Source organism: Ailuropoda melanoleuca, chromosome 13 (assembly GCF_002007445.2).
Source record: "Ailuropoda melanoleuca isolate Jingjing chromosome 13, ASM200744v2, whole genome shotgun sequence".
Classification (NCBI taxonomy): domain Eukaryota; kingdom Metazoa; phylum Chordata; class Mammalia; order Carnivora; family Ursidae; genus Ailuropoda; species Ailuropoda melanoleuca.
The window spans coordinates 78,153,156-78,177,727 of NC_048230.1; the positions used below are offsets into that span (position 1 = coordinate 78,153,156).

Sequence of the window (24,572 nt, forward strand, 5' to 3'; positions counted from 1 at the left end):
AATTTGCATTCGTTAAGATGCAATTCTTCAAATGGTGGTAAGGGGGGATGTTTCGTTGAGATCTTTCCAGCTCCCCATGATTTCATGTTCCTGCAAACATAATCTATACCTTTCTGGTCAAAGGACAATGAAAGAGGATGGGTGAGACTCTCAGTCTACCCATGTGACTTCTAGCTGAAGATCTGTGAAATAGTGAGAACTGGATTTCCCAGAATTGGCCCTACCACCCCCCCCCCATCAAGATTGAGTTTATGCACTACTTGATGCAGTTGTTGTCATGGAGATGATTCTTGTTTGTTAAATAAATGAAATAAATAGTTACAGAAAAACTAGACAATGTAAACTGTACATGTATAAATAACTTCCTTTCAAATGCCAAATGCTCTCTCTCTCTTTCTCTTGCTTTTGAGCTCTCTCTAATTATATAGACTCATAGTTTGCACTGAGGATTTTACTCAATAAACATTTGGGCCATCTATTGTGTGTAAAACATTATGAAACATGGAAAGAAGTCATATGATCCAGATGGGTGAGAACAAAAAGAGGTGATGGTGGGGGGTCGTGGTCCTAGGTGAGATGACCCCAGAAGGAAGTTCTAGAAGCCAGAGTATTTTGCAACATAACACGTGATAGTGAAGTCTAATGGAATAGATTTGTGTCATATCCTACAGGGCAGAGTTCTAGAAAATGGTATATATTGGAAATCCTAAATTGAAAAATTGGTTAAAAAATTAAATTACCTCATTCTTTTATGTGTTCTCTATTTAACTTAGGCAGATATGAGACTAGACTAAAACATCATTCTTCTTTGGTGCTTTAAGTCATTTGCCCTGGGCCACCTCTGTATGAGACTGAATTAAATACTTGAAATGGCATTAATTTTCTAATTTGATCACACCTTCTCAGTTTCCTGAGCCACAGACATCTCTTGCCTGGGCAAAAACCATTTCTTAAACATCCCCTGACCACAACTCTGCCACCTCCACCCATTAGCTCCATTATACAATGCTTGATTTTTCTAAAATGCTCATCTAATGAGGTTGATTCCCTGGTCAAGAACCTCAGTGGTTCTCAAACATATTAAAGTCTACATGTTTGATAAATTGTTGCTCAGAACTGCTTTATTTTACCATTATTTCAGTCTGAGTCTTTCAATATCAAGGCAAAACTCAAGCATTAACTCTCATTCTGAAATAAACCTTCCCTAATCCACTCTTCCAAGTCTCCATGCCCTATTTTAAACCCCACCCTAATGCTGCATATCTGTATGCAGCACCTGTAACATCTTACTGCCCCCAAATTCTTGTTTATATGTCTGTCTCCTACAAGAATGGGCTCTCCTTGTGGCCAAGGACCTCAAATCACTATTTTATTTTTAACCTTAGCACACAATAAGCATGATAAATGTTTACAAAATGAACACTTGAGTGAGTGAATAACTGAATAGATGACTGAATGAATGAATGGGGCAGGACCTTTGCGTTAGTGTTCTTCAGTATTTACAGTTGAAGGTTGCCGAGGGAAGAAGCATGAGCAATGTGGATGACAATGTGGATACCAGTCAAGTAAGGGACGCTGCTGTTTAAAGGTGTCTCTAACACCAAGGTCTACTCTTTGAAGTATAATCCACCGAAAGTCTGAACTAGAGCAATGACCAACAGGAAAGAATGTAACAATAATGTTTAACGGCACAGATAAAGGCATATCTGGATTTAAACCTACCTCCACTTCTGCATACTTAAGATTAAATAGATAAAGCCAGGGGCAGGCCTACAGCTTTATAAATAGGGCCAAGTGACTCACAAAGTCAAATAAAACTGATGGCATATTTTGATTGGAAGTTGTTGTTGACTCTGAGATATGTTAATAGAATCTCTCATCTCAGAGCCACTTACTTAAACATTCACATTTAAAATAATAAGTTTTTGGCAGTTTTCTGTATAATCAACTAAAAAATGTTTTCAAAGGCAAGAAAACATTTTTGTGGGTAAATACATTTATACTCCAAATTATTGAAGTCATTTATACCTCCCTGTGGGATTTGAATATGTGTGGATACTGGTGAAGCCTTAGTCAAGTTTCTTAATCCCCATGACTTGATACTTGAGTGTTTTAATGTCATAGTCAACCATTCTTTATAGGGAGGTGATATGGGATTCGCCACACTCAAAAATCAGTCCTAGTCATTGGTACTTGCAGGAACAGGAGAAAAATAGAAAAGGCTCTTAAAACAGGTCTGCCTGTCATAATATCATCCCTGGATTTCTTCTTGGTCTGAGAGTAGCTTGTTGTTGCTTTCAGACAAAGCGATTAACTCAAGACCTTTTGCCTAGATCTTATCAAGTTCCATGATTTAGTGATGGCTCCAAGATAAGGCAGCAGCATCCCATGTTACCATGAAGGTAACCACTTATTTCAAGCCCAGCTCTTAAGTGTATCACATAAGAATGAACTGTTTACTCACTAACATCAATAGGGAGAATTGAGAGATGGAATGTCTCCTTAGATTTCCATGTTAATTTTTCCTGATTATTTTCTCTTAAACAAATTATGATCATATCTACAAAGAATCATAAGATCAGTATGAGAAATACACAAACCTCTCAAAATGCCTTTTGCAACGATTGGCAGTGATGTCAGCCCCCTCAGCCATTTAATATCCTCCCAGCTGATAGATGGGTCTATTGATTTAGTTACATACGAAGCAAGTCCACTTTTGTCTCCAAAATTTTCCTTAGGAGAAAATGCTAAATCATTGGTTTCAAAATTTTTCATTCTGAAATAAAGAGATACGTAAAATGAGAAACTTCTCAAAGTTAGAGATAATTTTACAATGACTCATTCAATGAAAAATGAAACATCACCCTTTTCAAATCAATTAGATGTTCCTCAACCATCTATAGGTTGGTTGCATGCCTATTTCCCACGTTCTGGTGTAAGATTCCAGGCTAAATGTGACAATCAAGTAGACTTAATTGGTCACTTGAAGTTTATTGTGCATCTGAGGCTATGTTTATATAAAATAAATCAATTTCAGGGAAAAATACTTGGGCAAGTTCCAATATCTCTACCTTCTTAAGCCAGTTTATGAATATAGACAATAGATTTGATGCTATTTCCATTCAGCAATGCATATTAATTGTAACAAAGGACATTTGCATGGTACATTACAATTTACAAAGGACTTTCATAAACCAATATTATCACAATTTTTAAGAAAACTTTTAGAAAATAAAATTGATACTTTATGATTTTCATTTTATATAGAAAATAAAAACGGAAGTGCAGAGCAAGATTTCCCCACATATGAAACCCGTGTTTGGGCTGGTCTCTGGGTCTCTGGACTTTTAATTACATTCTCTCTGCTCAGATCTCAGTTGCACCTTGGTGATTGCTTTTGACTTCAGGAAACTTTCCAATGTCCTTATACAAAATTCTAGAGGGGATTGGGACTGCAGTAACATCAGTTAATACCTTCTGTCTGCTGTGACTATAGACTCTTTCTCCTGCCCTGCTATTATGGTGGTGGTGGTGGTGGTGGGCACAGGGAGAAGTGGGAAGTGTTTCCCAGCAGATGAATCGCTAGCTCTTGCTTTTCCTTCCTCCATTTAGGTTGTTTTCTCTGAGGCTGTCTGTCTGCTGACTCACACTTCCCAATCTTTCAGACAATCCTGGCCAGGACATGAGCTTTCTAATTACCAAGATCTTCATTTCTTTGTCGTGATATGACCCTTAATTTATGTGCCAACTTGATTGGGCTAAAGGATGCCTAGATAGTAAAACATTATTTCTGAGCATGTCTGTGAGGAAGTTTCTGGATGAGATTAAATCGGTAGACTGAGTAAAGATGATAGCCCTCATAGATGTGGGCGGTCACCATCCAATCTGTTCAGGTCCTGAATACAAGAAGAAAGTGGAGGAAGGACAAATGTGTTCTCTGTGCTTGAGCTGGGACATCCATCATCTCCTGACCTTGGATGTTGGATTGTCAAGCCTTCAGATTTAGACCAGGACTTACACTTTCATTCCCTGGTTCTTGGGCCTTCAGACTCAGACTGGGACTTACACCATTGGTTCCCCTGGTTCTCAGGCCTTAGGGTTTAGATTGGAACTCACCACTGACTTTCCTGGGACTTCAGTTTATAGACAACAGATTGTGGGACTTTTCAGACTCCATAATTGCATAAGGCAATCCTTCAAAATGTGTGTGTATGTGTACCCTACTGGTTCTGTTTTTTCTGGAGAATCTAATACATATGACTTTCACCTACTCCTGGAGCCTGAGTAACCACCCACACAACAGACTTGAAGTGTCAAGGATGTTGGCATATAAATACCCCAGCTCCCTCACCCCTAAGAGGGCTAACTCTGAAATAGGTTATACATCATCTCCAGAATTTCCCATCAGGATTAAGGTTCAGTTGTCTGCAGTTGGAGCTGTCTTGGCAACATGCCCATTGTTTGCTGTTTTCCTTCCTTGCACCACTTCCCCACTCCTCTACCAGTATTCCCTTCATCTTCCAAAGGAACTACTTTCATTTAAATCATTGGCTCATAATTTCCTCCTAGGGAAACCCAGATGGAGACACAACCCCACTGAGTTGCTGTCTTTCCCTGTGTCTAATTTTGTTGCCCAACTTACACCAGGATTTCTCTAACTTACTTGTAAGAATCTGCTATTGGCTCACTCTACATCTGAAATCTTTTCTCTTGGTTTACTATCTTGATATCCTGACTAGATTTTGGCAGTTCCCTGAACTAGGGACAAAGTTTTTTCTGCTTGCACCTCTGATCACTAACTGGATAGATGACCATCTGTATACACAATGGCATCACCCCTGTGACTTAGCTGCCTACAGACCCAAATCCAATTGCAAACTTCATTTCTCTGAAAGGCTGTCTTTGAATGATGACAGTGACCTGGATTCACCTTGCTTTTCTGCATATTATAAATTACCCTGCTAGCCAATCTCCAATGTGGGTAAAAGAACCGCTGTATATTAATCTCTGGCTTAATCATAGTTCCTTCTTAGCTTCTACTAGCTCTGCCATTGAACATATAAAGGGTTTTGGAGCAATGACTATAACCATTTTTATATAAACCTAGAAGTACATAGGCACTCTATTTTTAATTTTTTGAAAGACTTACATTAGTACAAACTAGGTTTAATGTTCTTAGTATACTTTCAGCTGAAATAGCTGGTTGTGTACCTCAAGTGGCATATATTATCATAAGGGCATGAACATTCACATCCCACCAAACTCTATTCAAGCCATTGGCAAAGTTTTCTCAATAGGGATTGAACAGTTTGTCCTATAGTTTCATTGACTCGGGTGGCCGTTAAGGATCATAGAAAATTCTAACTTCATGAAAGTCATACTGGTCCCCATTTATTTGTTGAGCTTCAGTATGGCTTTTAGCTGAAATACTTGGGCATTTCTTTTTATCAAACCGTTTAGGGTTGTACATTTTATCATAACCTTTGGTATTCTGTGATCGTCTTAATTTGAATTAAGGCATGCATTTAGTCAATAAACATATCCTTATTATGAAGACCTATTCCATTACCTAGAAATGGTATTAAGTAATATTAAATTCCCAACTTTTAAATAATATTGTTAATAAGAAAAATGTTCCCATAGCAAGACCAGACGGGAAAAGAAGAAAAACATTTGTATGTGTATATACTCTGCATGGCACCCCACCCCCATCCCAAACAAGCTACAGTGTTTCAGCAGGGGCGGGGTGGAAGGGCGAAATGGATAGGAAAAAACAGAAACATGGATAAAATTATATAAATAACTGTTGTTATTCTTGGATGGTGAAATGCAGATCAACACTTGAATGAATGTTGCCTTACAGAAATTTCAGTGCACAATGAAGCCTTGTTGTTACTCTAAAACGTCGTTCAAAGCCAGAAGCCAAGAGAAAGCTTTCAGATATCTTGACAGAGACCCACGATGGAGTGTTTTACCAGGGCTTCTGAAGGAAACCTCCATGAATACTATTTTTATTCGAATTATGACACATACACAAGAAACACTTAAAGGGGCTGCTGATAACTGAAGTATTCCATTTCTTGAGGAAGGAAAAGAGCAACATCAAAATAATAACACAAGGACTTGGGACTTATGCTCCAAATCCTGAGCTGTTTAATGACCCAAAGGCAGGGAAAAGAGCTGGCCTTGTAAGGGACTCATTGTGCCCTGAACGGCCCCCAAATATACTTTTTAATCTAAGAAATTATTTCAGCGTTTAGTAAGTTAGCATTATAAAAATAACGACTACTAAAGAAAGGGAAACATCATTGAATAAACAATAGTAACACTAATGATAATGGATATTATTGAGGAATACATATTATTTACTAGAAATATTGATGGTATGACATTAAAGACAAAGCTATGTGTCTCCATAATGGGAAAAATATATAAAACAATAACCAGTAGAGCCCATGATAGCAACCCAATATGAGAGGAAGAGATTCATAACACATACAGAAATTGGAACACGGGCCATCAGCCTTTAATGCTGATCAGAAAACACTTATATTGAGAACATAGCCTGCTAATTTCTTCCTCAATGTGCTGGGCTGTCAGAAGAGACGGGCAGGCCATGGATTTTAAGTTCGAGCTCAAATCTTGTTTAACGTTTCAGTAGTCATGTTTTATTGGGGAAATCTCACATGATCTGCTACATTTTTTCCGATTGATTCAACATCACTTCTTGAGTGCCTACTATGTGCCAGTGTTTTAGATGTTTAGGATATACCTGTAGGTAAGGTTGACATTCTAGCAAGGGGAGACAGAAAATAAACAATAAACATAATAAATAACTTATGGAGCATGTTAGAACATAAGTTCTCCATAAAATAAAGAGAAAAAGTAGAGCAGAGTAAGAGGATGTGAACCGGTAGGGGCTGAACTTGAAACTTGAAGTACCATAATCAGACCAGCCCTCACTGAGAAGCTACCTTGTAGAGGAAATTAGCAGAGCGTCGCGATTGTATTTGTTTCCTGTTCCCACTATAGCAAAAGACCACAACCTTTAAAACGACACAGATTTATTAAACTACACTTCTGGAGGTCAAAAGTCCAAAATGTATCTCCCTAGACTGAACTCAAGGTGTTGATAGGACTGTTTTCTTTCCAGAGGCTCTGGAGAAAAATCCATTTCCTTGCCTTTTCCAGCTTGTAGAGACCTACATGTCCTGCCTCCTGATGATATCCCTCCAACTTCTGCTGCCATCATCCTATCTCCTCCGACTCTTGACACTTCTGCTCCCCTTGTCTAAGGACCCTTTTCATTATGTTAAATCTACTGGGACAATCCAGGATTATCTTCCCGTCTCAAGGCCCTTAACTTAATCACATGCAAAGTCCATTTTGCCATGTAAAATAACATATTCATAGGTTCCAGGGATTAGGGCATGAATGTCATTGGGAGGTCACTATCTTGTTTAACACAGTTACATTGTGTGTTTTCCTAAACCAAACAATTTAGAGGCTGTTGACCCATGTACCCAGTTCTCCCTCACAGATCTTTCTCTCTCCTGCCCAGGGTCCCCACATATATTGTATCTCTATTCTGATCTCTACTGCTTATTTTTATTTTGGGCTCCCACTAGAAAGACACGTTGAACCATCCTTGGTGTGAAAGTGTAAAGGAAGGGAGGAAGTTAGTTGTGCATGGATTGGAGGAAAGATGTAAAAGGCAGAGGGAGGAGTCAGTTCTGAGGCTCTCAGGCACCAGCAAGCCTGGCATGTTGAAAGTACCATAGGGCAGCTCATGAGGCTGGGAAGAATGAATGGAGGTGAGGGTGCCACGTGGTAAGGACAGAGAGGTAATGGGGTCCTGCTCACAGAAAGCCCCATAGGCCACTTTTATTACCAGAGCCCTGGGAAGACAACGGCTGTCTGATCTTTTTCTGTGTGATCTGTTCTGGCTCTCGTGATTAATGAATCATTTCATGGCTACAGGGCTATAGGCAAATCACCGAAAGGGTAGGTGTCATGATTTTCTTGATCTTAGTCCATGATTGGAAATGCCTTTTCTTCCCTTTCAACTGCCCTGGTGCTACACGAAAAACCCGTCTTTACCCAGGGTAAATGCACCATGTCCATGGGGTAGAGAGGGAGGAAAAAGGCCCCTGCCTCAAAGCCTGAGGAAATCAGTCTAGGGACCTGGCCTCACTCCTTGCTCCTTCCAAGAGCAAATGAGAACTCCCCTTACTCCCCCTCAGTCTCAGGAACCTCTGTTCCGTTCATAATACACACGTACATGTGTTTTGCATATAGACCAAGCAGAGACTACCAAACTCCTGAACTCTGGCTGGTCCCCGATGCCGAGAGTTGGGACCCTCCCCCACCCCGCTCACCCTCCCCTGCCCCCCTCCTTCCAGGCAGAGGAAGTAGCTAGGGCTGGAAGGAGCCACTGCTTTACAGACTCATTCTTCTCTGGATTTCCTGCCTCTCCCGCCTGCCAAACCTCACTTCTGAAAAGCCCAGCTTCACCTTCTATGAGTCAGGTCAGTTGCGGAAAAAAACCTGATTTCATATCAGGCTGTAACAGATGAGCTTTCTGGTCGTATGTGGCCTCGAGCGGAAGCCTGGGCCTCCCATTAGTGCGCTCTGCCTTCGGCTGCCGAATGCGGGCTGCTGAGGAGGGGACCAGAGGGCACTGGCCTGCCCCGAAGCCCACGAGGACAAACAAGGCCAGTGCGCACTCCAGGGGCCCAGAGCACCGGGCTGTGGGGTGTTTCCTGTGTTCCCTGTAACCTGGATGTGTTGCTCATTTTTGATCATCTTCAGATGGGAGATGTGACAAGCTGAGCCACTCCTGACTGAGCACATCGACAGCTGAAAAGGGCCTTTGTCTCACGGTCCTCCTCGTCATCTGAGCTGGAACCCAGGAGCAAAGGAAAAGGGGGGGAAAAGCAAATCAACCTTCCAGCTCCTGACTGAGTGACCTGGCACCGGAGAAGCAAGCGGTATCAGCCAGAATTAATTAACAACTGTGTCATCTCCCCTGTCTGAGTAGACACCACTGTGAAACACGTTTTGTTATCCAGAACAAGAAAGTGCTTCTTACGCAGCAAAAAACCCCACTGTATTCTCTGTTATTGTTGTTGTCAGTAGTTGTAATAGTGAGAGGAGGAGGAAAAGGACTAGCAGATTCTCTTTCAAATGTCCAAAGGGAAATCATGAGGAATGTTTCCTGGCAGAAGCCTGAATAGTGGGAAACGAATTATTTTAGAAAGTCTAATAAATAAGGTAACCAAAATAGAGAAATAAGGTGAATACAGATTTCATATTAGGGAAATTTGAAGCCATCTACTTCTGATGAATTTGGCAAGAGTAGAAATATGTCAGGACTTTTGTTTTTGTTTCTGTTCTCTTAGAAAGACAGGGTGTTTGGGTAACCCAGTATCTGGGATACATGGAATGGGTTTATTGACAGCTTTGTCAGGGAGAGCCTTTCTCTTTTGTCATTGGGTTATTGAAGGTATCACAGACACAAATAATACCTAAACCTGCCTGGAAGCGTCACAGAGATAGCAACACACAGCTAATTTACGTATGGCTCAATGGCAAGATTTTATGCACAGTAGTTTATACTCGAATAGGTAAATATACAGCAGAGCTATATAATAGTTTTGTGACACTCATATAAGACTATATATGGACTTATGTGGTGGTTGAGATACATGTCACTCTATAATACATATGGAATTCCTACCTTCTAACAATCTTCTTGTCCTTATATGGAATGCTGATTTGATTTTGAAATCTTTTGGATTTGGTTCTTTTCATATATAGACAGAGTAAGCAATGGCCCATTGTAAAATGAGATCTAGGATCCAAGGAAAGCATCCTTTATCATTTCACATACTCTGATGAATGTTTTGAAATCCCATCATCAAAATTTCCTCCATTAAAATGAAGATTTTGATTCTTGCTCAGATAGTTTTTATCCCTGAAAGCTGTTAGTCGCATAGTGGTGTGAAAAACTTAAGAGCAGATTTTGGGGGGAACTGGGAGAAGGCAAAAACAAAGGGGAAAAAATAGGGAGGTGAGGGTCTTTCTCAGTAAACTCCGTGAGTTCCTAGCTTTGACATAAGATGATTCTAGTCCTAAAGTATTACAGGGAAAAGGACAATTCTTCACTAATGGACAAGCTGAATGACCTGATAAAACCATCACAGTTCCATTTTGGATTACTAGGTATGCTTAGATAAGTAAGTGAATGAGTGAATGAATGAATCTTGACCCATGGATGAACCACAATGAAAGAGGAATATTGCTGAAAGAAGTAGGATATAGGGGATCAAACATGTGGCTTCTTTTGTCTCCATTCTTCTAGCTTTTTTGTAATTTTCCTAGACACAGTTGTTCCAAATACAATTAAAAATAAAACTAACAGGTGGCTCTTTGATTTCAACAGACAAAGAAATACACTAACCTCTAGAACCCAGAGCCTATCATTCCTAAACAAGATCCCTGGCAACCATACTTCTGGACCAATGTTTTGTGAATATCTAATTCCCCACAGCACCCATGTGGAAATTAGGGGGAAAAAACCTTCAGAGCTGGTACATGGCAAGAGTGAAGAGAATTAGAAGACCAATGCAGGGACCCAGGTGATCAGAGACCCACGGCTACCTGAGATGAGGTGGCAGCTTGAAACTATTGCGCACATCGTCAAAGCGGTTCCCTAGGTAAGGAGTGTCCACCGTCAAAAATATGGCCTTGTAACCTTTGCGCTCAGCCCGCTGCACGAGCTGCTTGGTGACGTCACGGTCCTTGTAGATGTACAGCTGCAGCCAGCGAAGTGCCTCAGGACTGGCCTCTGCCACTTCCTCAATTGAGGAGGTGGACCAGGAGCTCAGCATCATTCCAGTTCCCAGTGACCTGCAGGCTGAGGAAGAAAGGAGAAGATAAAGGCAAGTCTGGTGTTTTCCCCACTCCAAAGCCTTCAGGTTGTGGTTCAAGGGGTAGAGGCATCTACAAGGGTCATTAGGCAATAAGAAGTCAATTCTTTAGAAAGTTAGAAATACTCATTCCTACTATGGACTCTGGGAAACAAACTGAGGGCTTCAGAGGGGAGGGGGTGGGGGAATGGGATAGACTGGTGATGGGTAGTAAGGAGGGCACGTATTGCACAGTGCACTGGGTGTTATACACAAGTAATGAATCATGGAACTTTACATCAGAAACCAGGGATGTACTGTATGGTGACTAACATAATATAATAAAAAAAAAAAAGAAAGAAAAGAAATACTCATTCCTTTCTACACTCTGCGCTGATTTTGGAGACAGAAGTGAGTAAAATAGCCCAAGATGTGCTGTGGGTAAGGATGAAAAAATTGGCAACAACCTGAATCTCTAAACTTGGGGGATTGGATATGCTGTAGTTTTTATCTAAAATGAAAGATACATACCCGTTGAAGGTAATATTTTTGTGACAGTTAATTTTGAGTATCAGCTTGGTTAGGTGATGGTTCCCAGAGTTTGCTCGAATACCCTGGTTGTTACTGTGAAGACATTCTTTAAGGGAGATGAACATTTAAATAAGTAGATTTTGAGTAAGGCAGATTGTTCTCTGTAATGTGAATAAGACTCATCCAATCAATTGAGGGCCTTCCCTGAGGATTCTGTTAGCAGATTGCCTTCAGACTCAAACCACATCAACTCTTCCCTCAGTTTCCATCCTGCCAGCTTACCCTTTAGATTTTTTTTTTAAAGATATTATTTATTCATTTGTCAGAGAGGGAGAGACAGAGAGCACAAGCAGGGGGAACAGCAGGAAGAGGGAGAAGAAGGCTTCCTGCTGAGCAGGGACCCTGATGCGGGATTCGATCTTAGGAACATGACCTGAGGCAAAGACAGACACTTAACCGAATGAGGCACCCAGGCGTCCTTATCCTTTAGATTTTGGACTTGCCAGTTTCCACAACTGCATGAGCCAATTCCCCAAATCAATCCCCCCACCTTCACCTCCCTTTCTCTCTCTCTCCATATATGTACATATTCTGTTTCTATGACAGTTATGAAAGAATAACATTATTTGTGGACGCACAAAGATTTTCAAGATATATTAAAAAAAAAACAAAAAAGTCTACAAAATGACACATACAAAATAATTCCACATTTGTACAAATGTGATTATTGGTATATAACCCTAAACAAACTGATTACTAATGATAGGTCAGAGAATTATGGGTAAGTTTAATTTTTTTCTTCCTTTTTAACTTTTAAAATTTTATCTTTAAAAATTTTGTTCAAGGTGCATTCTAGCATTTCTGCTGTATTTTTATGGATTTTATGTTAGACATCCCAAGTAGACGGTTATTCCTCACAATCTTTTGAACAAGATATCAAGAAAAGAGCACAGTGATGGGGCGCCTGGGCGGCTCAATCGTTAAGCGTCTGCCTTCGGCTTGGGGCATGATCCTGGGTCCTGGGATCGAGCCCCGCATCACGCTCCTCTGCTGAGAGCCTGCTTCTTCCTCTCCCACTCCCCCTGCTTGTGTTCCTCTCTCACTGGCTGTCTCTCTCTGTCAAATAAATAAATAAATAAGTGAAAGTGAAAAAGAAGTAATAAATTAGATTCACCTCCCCAATTGTCTTAGAAAACTTGAAAGAACATGGGTGATAGGCTTTTCACCAAAAATAGGTAAAAGACAGTAAAATTGGGATCAGCTTTAGTGGAGGAGAAACTGATATAATGTTTATATGCCAAATACCAAACATGGCAAGACACAATAATAAATATATAAAACTGACTACATGACCCTGAGTCATTCAACTTAGCTGTGTGTCTGATGTGTGCCAAATGTCAGTAAAAGCAGTTGTCCAAGTGACACTCATCGGGTGATGTTGAGAATCAAGTGATGTGCTATTCAAGACACTACTTTGAGAGGTTAAAATACTTCCATGCTTCTCAGACTTTAGGGGACAGCCAGATCCCCTAGGAGAGCTTGTGAAAACACAGTGTGCAAACATCCCCCCAGAATTTCTGATTCAGCGGGTCTGAGATGAGGCCTGAGAATTTGTTCCACCCAGTTCCCAGGGGTGCTGATGCTGCCAGTCCCCTGTACCACACTTTGAAAATTAAATAGTAGCATTATCATTTGATAGTAAAACTCAAAGTTCACATGGCAAAACGGATTTTGTTTTTGATAAATGTTACCCTTCTTATGCCTTGGAAGGTGTTTTTCATCCCTGTTGTTCAGGTGACAATTTAGATAAAGAAGACCTAAACTGGAGATGATCTTGTCCATGGGTCGCTCATCTGTCCCCTCCAAGTGGGCTTTTGAGAAATTCTCTCAAAAGACTCATCACTTGCAAAATAGTGTCTAAAAAACCACACTTTGTTAAGTAATAACACATACGAACATCTAGACCATTGTCTGATTTTCATTAAGATTTATAAACATGGAAAAAAATTCCAGGTCATCTACTGCTGTTTGGAAGAAACATGAGGGGACATTGATTGGGTCAAGATCCCTTAACCGTTAATTTATCATAAAGAAAATATGTCTTGAAGAGGATATGACTTAACTAAGCTCCCACAGAGATGGAGAGCTGCGTGGGATGAGAACCCAGTATGTCTGACCACTTCTCCATGTCAATGATCGTTCTAGAGCGCTCAGATGCCCCGAAGACTCCCTGCTATCAAGCATAGATAAATGCACTCCCCCAATCCTTTGGGGCCATGACACCCAAATTGAGTAGGTTTGCCACATCCATGAAGGACGCCACCATGCCAATAGCCCTGGGAAGGCAAGGACACTGGAACCCAATGGGTAGGACCTGCCACAATGAAGAGGACCATGAAATGATAAGACACCTTTTTGTAGTTTACACAAAGGTCTCATGTAGATGAGCAGCCATTCTGTCAATAAGGATCAAAAATCCTCAGAAAGACCTTGTATCCATAAGAAACTTCTACAGACACGCCACAAAGACCATTAAAATCCATAAGCTATCAAACTTGCAGGAAGTGTCAACCTTCACAAACGTGTTGCCCACTTCTTCTGGATAGGCATGTCCAGAGAAAAGCAAGGCCAGCTCATGGCATCTATTTCCTGAGCCTCCTGGCTCTGGTACTAATGGCTCCTGGTGTTATTGGTGCTCAGGGTTTATTTTTCAACGATTAAATCATATGGGGCTGAAATTTTGAGTCAGGAATCTTCAAAATTCTAAGTTACCAATGCTTCCAGTTGTGGGCATTTAATGAATATTTGGTGATTTAATGAATTTACTCTGAGAGAGTCTCCTGGAGGCAAGGAGAATATCAGAGTCTGTGCTGACATATTATGAGTTGAGGCAAAGATATTACTCTCAGGAGAGAGCAGGAGCAAAACTTAGAAGGCTTCATGCTCCTTGGAACATATATTAATGACCGCTGTGATCCCCATTCGCTTGTGATTATGAGCTGTGATAAAGGCAAATTACTGATGAATTACATCCATGGTTTTCAACACAGCTTTATGTGAGAATGAGATGAGGGACCCTGGGATTTTGCAAGGACCATTCGGAGAGACAATCACAAATTTGCCCGTTAAAATATTGAAACACTTCTATTCCAGTAGGTCAATAACCATGGCTCCGAAGTAAAAGACTCTCTTTCCTGAGTTCCTTTAATGTGGCGTCACTCCCTTCTCTGCTTGAGGAATCCCTGGACACCCCCATCGCTACATTCCAGAAATTTAAAAGTTAATGCCTGGCAGAGCTGGGGGCTTTCAGGATGCTGTTAGAGCACTAGAAATGAGCATCTAAGCATCTCTTCTAATTGTTTGAAGTCCTTTGTTGTACTGGTCACTAAATACATCAAATGTCATTTTTGCCTGAGAAATAAACATAATACCCTTCTAGCTCACATTACTCTTCTGGGGACAAAATTTGCAAGCTTTTTGATTTTATAAATGAGTTGGCATAGTTAGACTTTGTTAAGAAATTCTAATTAGAGTTATCCTAGTCCAGGGCTTGAATGCCAAATGTTTTTGAAGTCCATTTTCTCTCCCTATTCATTTTCCACAATGAAACTGACCTCCAGCTCTCAAAAGCAGCAACCATCAGATTTCATTTCAAAGGGACAGTGGTCCACTTGCAGGGTGTAACACAAGATTCCGGCACATGATGCATTTTCACAACTCCTAGCAAAATGGAGATCTCAGGTGGTAAAGACAAGACCCGGCTCTTGCCCCTAATGTTGATCCAATTCTAAAAATCTTGGCTTTCATTACAGTCAGCTTATCCTAGACAGAAAGTATCCAGGAGGATACGCCATCAAGTGAACACTGATCCTATATGACATCCCACAACTCTATTTCCTTATTTCCACTTCCTCCCTCTTTTAGCATCCCTAAGATATATTTTCAAGAATAAACACCAAAGAGGTGCCTGGGCGGGGAGGGGTGCCTTCAGGTCAGGTGTCTGCCTTCACCCCAGGTCATGATCTCAGGGTCCTGGGATCAAGCCCCTGCATCAGGCTCCCTGTTCAGCAGGTGTCTGCTTCTCCCTCTGCCTCTGCTCCTCCCTCCTGCTCGTGTTCTCTCTTAAATAAATAAATAAATAATCTAAAAAAAAAAAAAAAGAATAAACAACTAAACTTTTAATGCTCTAGATGTATTCAGATTTTTTTCCCTCTTCTTTATTTAGGGACACCAATAATACATTATGCCATTGCTATAAAAAATGCATATGAGATACATACACACACATATCATGAAAAGAGACATGAGTAAGGTTGTGGACATTAAAGCATTGAAGATAAAGCCCGAGAAATGACCTAGGTGATAATATATATCTTTTGAAGAGACAACACGATATAATGGATTGAGAGTCAGGCGGCCTGAGCTACTGTCCCAGCCTTGCCATCCATGAGGCAGATGAAATCATCTGCAAAATATCTATAACCACAGCTGCTATCTTGTCCACTTCGTAGCATTGCTGGACAGTCCACGGAGGCAAGGTTTGTGAACATTTTCTGTGTAACTCTGAAGCCATGTAATTGTAAAGGGTTCTGTGAGAGAATGCCTAACACTATTTGGAAAAAGAAGTCCTGGATAGCCTTATAAATTCAGAATTTTCCCAAGGACCTGGGTTTCTTATCATTGCTCATAATCTTCTCCACACGCAGCTTCTCCCTGCATTGGTTTTGATCAAGACACCCATTCCTCTTTGCAGAGATAGCGTCAAATGCTCATTACCTTAAGCAAGAGAGCTCTCAAAAGAGAGAAGAATGTTCTCCAGGCCAAGGGACTCTGTGACAGGGCTGATAGATGAAGAGAATATCAAAGCAGAGGATTCCAACATTCCCGGGACATACATTCCTTTGGAAAGCCAGGGACAAGACAACAGCAAATACTCTAAGAGGCACAATGAAAACATGCCTTTCTCCACCCCCCACCTCCACCCCTTATCTGTCCGCAGATTTACAAGGACGGTCTGCAGAGTAGATCTGAGGAGCGGTCAGCATTTGCTTAGTCAGCCATCAACAATAATACCTGGAAGAAAAATTTTGAAATTCTCCCTACATTTTTTTTTTGTTTCTCTACTTTATTTGCAACAAAACTGTAAACATAATAACATGGAAATAAATGAGTTTAATAGCATTGTTTACTATCACCCACAACCCTGCCCCTCCCATACACCCCAGCTATGGGCTAGTGGAAGATATTGGTGCATTCTGCTTAACAGAATCAAAGTTATCCTGGGATGCACCCACAACAAAGTTTTTTTATTAGAGTTGAATCACATGCCCTAGGGTGGGGAAATGCTACAAGGGTCTGCAACAATCTGGCGTCAGATAAAATGTAGTTCTGCCCGTAGTAAAGAGAAGGGCCATATGCACCCCAATGTTCATAGCTGCATTGTCCACAATAGCCAAATCATGGAAGGAAGCCGAGATGCCCTTCAACAGATGACTGGATTAAGAAGCTGTGGTCCATATATACAATGGAATATTACTCAGCTATCAGAAAGAACGAATTCTCAACATTTGCTGCAACATGGACGGCACTGGAGGAGATAATGCTAAGTGAAATAAGTCAAGCAGAGAAAGACAATTATCATATGATTTCTCTCATCTATGGAACATAAGAACTAGGATGATCGGTAGGGGAAGAAAGGGATAAAGAAAAGGGGGGTAATCAGAAGGGGGAATGAAACATGAGAGACTATGGACTATGAGAAACAAACTGAAGACTTCAGAGGGGAGGGGGTGGGGGAATGGGATAGACTGGTGATGGGTAGTAAGGAGGGCACGTATTGCATGGTGCACTGGGTGTTATACGCAACTAATGAAGCATCAAACTTTACATCGGAATCTGGGGATGTACTGTATGGTGATTAACATAATATAATAAAATAAAAGAAAAAAAAAGAAAAAAAATAAATGTAAACTTTTATCAGAAAAAAAAAAATGTAGTTCTGCCTCCCCAAACTGCCATTCAGTAGAGTTGACTCAATTTCTACACCATGGAACCTGTAATCAACCACTGAGGGTTACATCAGCTCATCCAGATATAAATGCAACCACCTCTGGAGTCGATACGAACCCTAAACTCCAATGTACAACGATTCAACTGGGCTAGAACAAGGAAATCGCTTTCAAAACGGCACAAACTGGCAGAATCCCCCGTACGGCTAAGAAAGGCAATCGCGCCTCTAGATGTTGGCAGCATCTGGTTTTCCATTGAGCCTTAATGAAAACATTTTTTGCTGATCTAGGTAATCCAGTTGTAGGGGAGAGAAGACAGGAAAACTACTGTGGACTTAAACTTTAGGGGACACTAAGCCTGCCTGTTCAAGTTCTTTACTCAAAAACCAGGACCTTACAGCAAACTGACCAGGGGTGATAGGATGGGAAGTGACTGGCTCCCAGCTTGCCAGTTGCCAGCCACCTCCTGCCTGTGCCTCTGTCTGTCCTCTGCACTGATGCCCCTTCGAGGAGGGCACAGGTAAATGCGCCACATTTTCTTATGCACATCCCTTGCTAGTTTTAAAGTCAAGGAATTAAATCGCATTATAGTAACAGCCCCTCGGCTCATTTCACCATTATCAGATGTATTTTATAACCTTGCTTATCTAGAATTTGCCCAGCTTCCTAGAGTTCAGTTTAGAAGCAAAATAAACAACAAAATAAAAATAAAATGGTAGAAGATGAAGGAGAGAGAAGTTTCTCAAAGCTGAAGCAGCTCAATTTACTGATTATAAAATAGTTTCCGAATGTTTAATGTCCAGTCCAACAGTCTCACACATGTAAATAAGATGTCAAATCACCAAATAAAACTGAAGTTTATCACGCCAGGCTTGACAAGGAGGGAATGATAATACATCTGAGAATGATATTCATCCACAGCCATCACCACCACCACAACAGAGCAAAATACAAACTTGTAGTTATCAGTGGGAATAAATGTCTATTATTTGAAGCATTAATTTGTGTGGGTCAAATCATATTCCCAGATTAGAGCAGAATGCTTAAGCAATGTGCTACTGTGGGTCCAAATTATTTCTTCGAAAATAGCTCTCCTTTATGGGAAAGGTGAGTTAAGTTTCCAAAATTGTGTGTTTAAAGGGAAAAGGGGTAACATGATGAAAGTGTCTAGAGTTATTTTTAGGTGCATTTGATTAAAAAGCTCCTGCAAAACTTAGTCACCAAGACAGCTGTGCTGAAAATTTTGTTGAGAAAATGCATTCTGTCCTCTGCACAGGAAGTCATTGTGCAATGGGGAAAATATGCAATGACAAAGTACCAAGCAGTTGCGTGGCTTGAAACTCAGCGTCTGACCCTCTAGAGTGTTTGCATAAATGTGCCTATCCACTGGCTGTCATCCTTCTTCTCACAGGAACTGCCATTTACAGGCTTATTAAAGAGGTGGTGAATATTATTGTCTGCGTGTCTAAAATTACTCTTGCGATTACTGAGAAAAGTAATGTTGTGAAATTTCTACTACAATTCTGCGTGAAATCCTTAGAAGTGGTCAAACAAATCTTAATTTATGATTTAGAGAACTGAAGCAATTTCAGCAGTGCCAAGAAAGGCCAGGAAACCAGAGTTCATCTTTCCAGTGCTTTCAAGATGGCCCATTGTCTGAATCAGGAGAAATTTAACCTTGAGTGATCACTCGGTCACTCACTTGGGGAGCTGTTTTTGAGTGTATGGAAAGGTTTGCAAGAAACAGTTCGTCCCGATGACATCTCTGTCTTCCCTTTCTTGCGTCCACTTTGTTTCTGGGGCAGAACTCCACATTAGACTTAAACTAGCTTTACTGTAATGGTCCCCACGTAATTATTCTGTCATTTTATTAAGTTGTCAGGTCCTGGCATAACTGACAGATGGCATGGAGACCACACCACAGTGAGATGCATTTTACGACAGGTTCAAGGAAGAGCAAGCCTGCCCTTGACCTCAATCCACCTTCCTCAGTCTAACAACCTCAGTGTCAGGACACACCAGGGAGCCACTAACTTCTCGCTGCCACGCTTTAATGTCATCAAGCACACTAATCATTTGAGAAGAAGCAACCTCAAGCTCTCAGGAAAGCTGCCCAAGAGCTTAAATTCCAGTGTGAGGTACTAGGAATCATACCATTTGATGTTGGTCTTCAGTTAGTAAGAGTCTGATTTTTTACTAGCTGTTTTTGATTGATGGAGTTTGTCTTAGTGCAAAGTGATTTCAACACTGAATCTATCATTTTTGGGGGGAAAACCTTTAGATATAAATAACCCATTTTTATATATTTCTATGCATATGTACAAAGAAGGTCCATAATCCTTTAATACATGTGTATGTGTGTGTGTGTGTGTGTATATATATATATATATGTGTGTGTGTGTGTGTCTGTGCGTACATACTGTGAGTTGTGTATGCAGAAAGAGCATGTCCACTGAATTTTGATTGCTGGAAAAGAACATCCAAAACATAAAGTTGAGCTGAAATAGGTTGAAAGTAAAGGTGAGAATTGATTCATTTTTACTACAGTGAAACCAAGAGGCATTCCCTTCCAAGTGTTTAATGATGCACTTTGGACCAAGTTTTAGTGAACTGTCTTTTCTTCTTATTCCTCCTTAGTGTTGTTTCTTCTCCATGAAAATGGATAAAATACTGGATGAAGATAAATAACTGGATCAGACTCTAGAGTGAAACCAATATTGGTTCACATCCCATCTTGATCATGGACCAGCCCTAGACTTTGGTCAAGGGCGTCCTCGTCCTCCATTGTCAAATCAGGAGAATGATAAACGATAATTACCTCACAGGTCTATTGTGAGGATTAATGATAGGAATGTAAAGTCCAGCATCTGCTGCATAAAAGGCACTCATTTCAGAAAAAAATAAAAGTTTCATTGAAAGCAAATCTAATGCTTTTCCTGGATTTAGGTAAAAGTGAGAATAATGGGGATATTTTCCTCATAGGTATGCTGAAAATGTGTATCTACTCGGTCACCTAGTACAACACATAAATATATAAATCAATAAAGCTTTCAAAAATACATCATTTGGGTCTGGAGCAAAGGAAATGACAATTTTTCTTGCTGAATGGTCTTTCACTCAATGTTAAGGTCGATCACTTAATCTCGGAAAATCCAGAAAATTCAGCAGCTAAAACTCTCACCGACACCCTAATTCAGTTCTTTGGGGTCTGTATGGCTCTTTGTGTTACTCTGCAATCTGTTCCACCTGCACCTTAATAGGTGGTCAAGTCATAGCTGAGTCCCCAAACTTCACTTTGGAATGTTCTGGCCTTTTAGGCTCAAAAAGAAAGTGTTTAGATTTAATGGTTTTATGGCCCATCAAATCCTGTGTGGTAGCCTCTAATTGCATCCAGGGGCAGGAATTTCTTTAAAACAAATTTTTTTTTTGACAGTTTACTAAGAATTTGCTAATATGCTGAGCATTCCTGGAACGCGTGAGGTGGGTTTTAATCTTTCTCTATTTGAGGTCCAGGCGCTCCCTCATGTGGTGCTTGTGTACATAACAGTCAGAAGCCAAGGGATGAAGGAACACTCAATCTCTTCTCTTTCCTCTTGATTTCTCATGTTTAAATGAAGCAAAAGAGCTCATGGAGTTCCATGGAGGCTGAAATAAGATTTCATTACAGCCACAGTGCCTAAAACCAGAGAGACTTCCAAGATAATGTCCTGAAAGTCTCCGTGGTATAATAAGCATTTTATTTGTTCTTTGAGAAGTCAGAGAAGCTTTGCTTCTCTTGCGAGATGGAAATTTCACCTAAGGAGCCTCCCTGCTTTATAAGGCACTAATGTTTGTGTTTTTCACTGATATTTCCTTTGCTACGCTGAGTATCTGTAGACGTGATTGTGCAGTCATCTCTGAGGCTCATAAGAAAAATAAAACTTAAATAAAAAAACAATCTAATAGGGTTTCAAATGGATGTGCCATTCTAAGTAGAGGCATTTATAGGGCTCTGTAAATATTATAATTATAACAGTTGTCAATTATTAAAGTGTTAACTAAATCGTCTAGTGCAATAAATGTCTTATTCATAATACAATGTGTGGCAAACTGCTCTCCGCTCAGTGTTTCTCGGTTAGTTTCCTTCCACCTTTTATTTTTTTTTTTTAAGATTTTATTTATTCATTTTTGTGACAGAGAGAGAGAGAACGAGAATGAGCAGGGAGGAGAGGCAGAGGGAGAAGCAGATTCCCCACTGAACAGGGAGCCCGAAACAGGGCTCCATCCCAGGACCCTGGGATCATGACCTGAGCTGAAGGCAGACTCTTAACCAACTGAGCCACCCAGTCCCCCAGTTTCCTTCCATCCTAAAAGATGTTTAGGAGTTGTTTTTATTTTTCTTTTTTAAGATTTATATATTTATTTTAGAGAGAAAGAGAGAATGCAAGCGGGGGGAGGGGCAAAAGGGGAGGGAGAGAGAATCTCAAGCAGACTCCCTGCTGAGCACAGAGCCCAACATGGGGCTTGATGCGGGGCTCGAGCCCATGACCCAGAGATCATGAACTGAGCCGAAACCAAGAGTCAGATGCATAACCGACTGAGCCACCCAGGCACCCCAGCTTTTAGGAGTTTTAATCTTTGTTTAAAATTCAAGCCCCTTTATTTATGCTCCTGAATTTTGCTCAAGGCTCATATTTCCTAATGAGTTTCATATTCTGTGGCTTATTCCATCCTCTCAAAACTAAAGGGATAAAACTATAAAAACAGAACGTTTGCAGTTAATATTCCAAGACTATAACATGGAATTTGCCTTAGGGTTCTTGCTGCAGTTAATGATACTTGGAAATATCAGCCACTGACCAGGATCTTATAAACAGCATTGCACAAGTGATTAATAACCTGGAACAAGGTATTTATCCTCAGCAAGCCTCAGTTTCCACAAGCACAGGAGCTGGAAAAAGATCCTCAGGGCTTTGGACTCACATTTTAAGATGGGTAAGACATAGATGAGTTAATAAAAGCAAATTGCTTGGCACACATTAATTGCCAAATAAATGTTGGCTATCATCATTTTTCACAACAGTTAATTTGTGCAGCATTTATTAAACGTCTATTTGTGTTTTCAGCAAGATCCATAAATAAATATGTCTGCTTGCTTTCTATCCCAAGCATGCAGCTATGAGAAATGAAAATCAAAGGGATACAAATGCTCATTCCACCATCTACGCTCTCTGGGGCTGGCATGGACGGCAGGGGGTAGAAGAAAGGGTGGGATCTCAGAAGGGCTGTTGTTTACCTTGAACGGTCTCTCTATTTAATGGAATCTTAAATGGGGACAGAATCATTTATTTATACCCTGGGAGGAAAAATGGTAAAGATCATCTTCCTGTTGGGAATTTTCTGTTTTGGGTTTCCAAAGTTTTCTCATTGTGGAGATTTGGTCTTTGTTCTTGCCTTCGTTAGGAGAACTCTTTCTTTAAGGACCTGTCCTGTCAGTCCTGTCGAACCCCAGCAAGCAAACAGGAGTAGCTCTGTGCTCAGTGACACACCTAACTTCCCCCAACCCAGAGCCCTGGGAACAATCCTGCCCTCCTTGGGACACGGTAAGCAAACCGCTGATCTTGCTTAAGCAGCTGACTTTATCAGTGAGGAAACGTAATCCTCCTAGAGAGTGAAAATGACCTGCTACAGAAGTGAAACTAGTTAGTGGTGAACTTCCACATAAATCAGATGTCCCAGCCTGACAGCCCAGGGGACACTTGTAGCCCACAAAAGTATTTGCTTTGGCCCACACATTATTGCCCCAAACAGTGTTTTAGCGAATTTTTGATTTATTTGCCAACATTTAAAAACCAGGAGATTACACATAAAAATCAAAGTTTCTGGCTTCTCTTGAAATGTTTGAAGATTTGGCAAGCCCACATCCTCATTCCCTCGGGGCCGGGGCCGTAGTTTGTAGCACTGAAATGCGGCTGCCCCCTTCCGTGGAACCTGCAATCTCCACTACTACCGTCTCCACCGCTGAGCCTACATTGTTGTTTTCTTAGCTTCATCCCTCTTTGGATATTTATGTTACCAGTCTGACCCTCAAAGCCATTTTTGAGGTTCCTGCATAAAGCTTAAAACAAAAATATCTTTAGCAAAGTAAAAAGGGAGACTTTCACTCCCATTAAAGTGTAAACGGAGGGTACTTTTCTGAAAGTCCATTTTTTAATATGTGGAAGAGATTTTTGGAACCCTCAGGGGCAAATAAAAAGTGCACCCCATTTTGGGAAGCTTTTCCTAGCATTATTCTCCTGTGATTCTCAAAGGACCCCCTAGAAGTAAGAGCTCTTATTCAACTACGGTTGCCAGATACAGCAAATAAACATATAGGATGACCCAGCTAGGAAGGATTTGTTGTTTATCTGAAATTCACATGTAACTGGCTTCCTGTATTTTATTTGGCAAGCTTATATTCACCGCCATTTTGAAAATGAAGAAAGAGTAGCTCCATCGATTGCTCTTCAACCACAAAACTGTGTAAGAAAACAGAGTTCCCTTCTCGGGCCCAGTTCACACTGGGGATGGGCTTCACAGCGGTGAAAAGAAAGTCCAAAAGACCCTTGAAGCAGGGTTCCACAAAGTCTGGAGAGCCAATTGAGAAGGTAAGATTGTGGTACTGTGGCAACTTCCAGAACTTTCTGGATGCCCATTCTAATTATTCAAGCCTGACCGTTCCCTGGAGATTTGAGTGGCCCTCACCTTGGTTGGCATTCCTCCAGAAGCCAACAATGAGACAAAGATATGGGTACAAGTCTTTTATTTGGAAATAAACACAAGATGAGTTGAAAAGTGAGAGAGGGACGGGAAGGCCCTCAACAAAGTGTGTGTTAATGGGCAGGAAACGCCCAACCTTCCTATCCATCCACTCCTGTTGCCAGAGAAAATGTCAGGCAAAAAGTTGCAGGTTCTGATAGAAATGGAAAGTAACAGGGGGATATATCCCGAGCACCAGCAGCATCTGCCCCAGGCATGCATGCTTTCTTTCCTTCCAAGTAACCTACCCATCCCACAATCAAAACATACCAACCAGAGGGAGGAGGTTAAGATGGCGGAGGAGTAGGGGACCCCTTTTTCAGCCGGTCCCCTGAGTTGAGCTGGA

General features: G+C 40.9%; 1 protein-coding gene across 2 annotated transcripts in view; it reads right to left on the bottom strand.

The window, feature by feature from the left end:
* Positions 1 to 24,572, bottom strand: part of HAO1 (hydroxyacid oxidase 1) — a 49,122-nt gene that overhangs the window by 14,417 nt on the left and 10,133 nt on the right. For both annotated transcript variants that reach the window (XM_002926778.4, XM_034641520.1), the window contains 2 exons: positions 10,663 to 10,918; positions 2,601 to 2,776 (listed from right to left, as the gene is read on the bottom strand). In XM_002926778.4, coding sequence (XP_002926824.1) covers positions 2,601 to 2,776; positions 10,663 to 10,918 — 432 coding nt within the window. The remainder of the gene's footprint in view (positions 1 to 2,600; positions 2,777 to 10,662; positions 10,919 to 24,572) is intronic.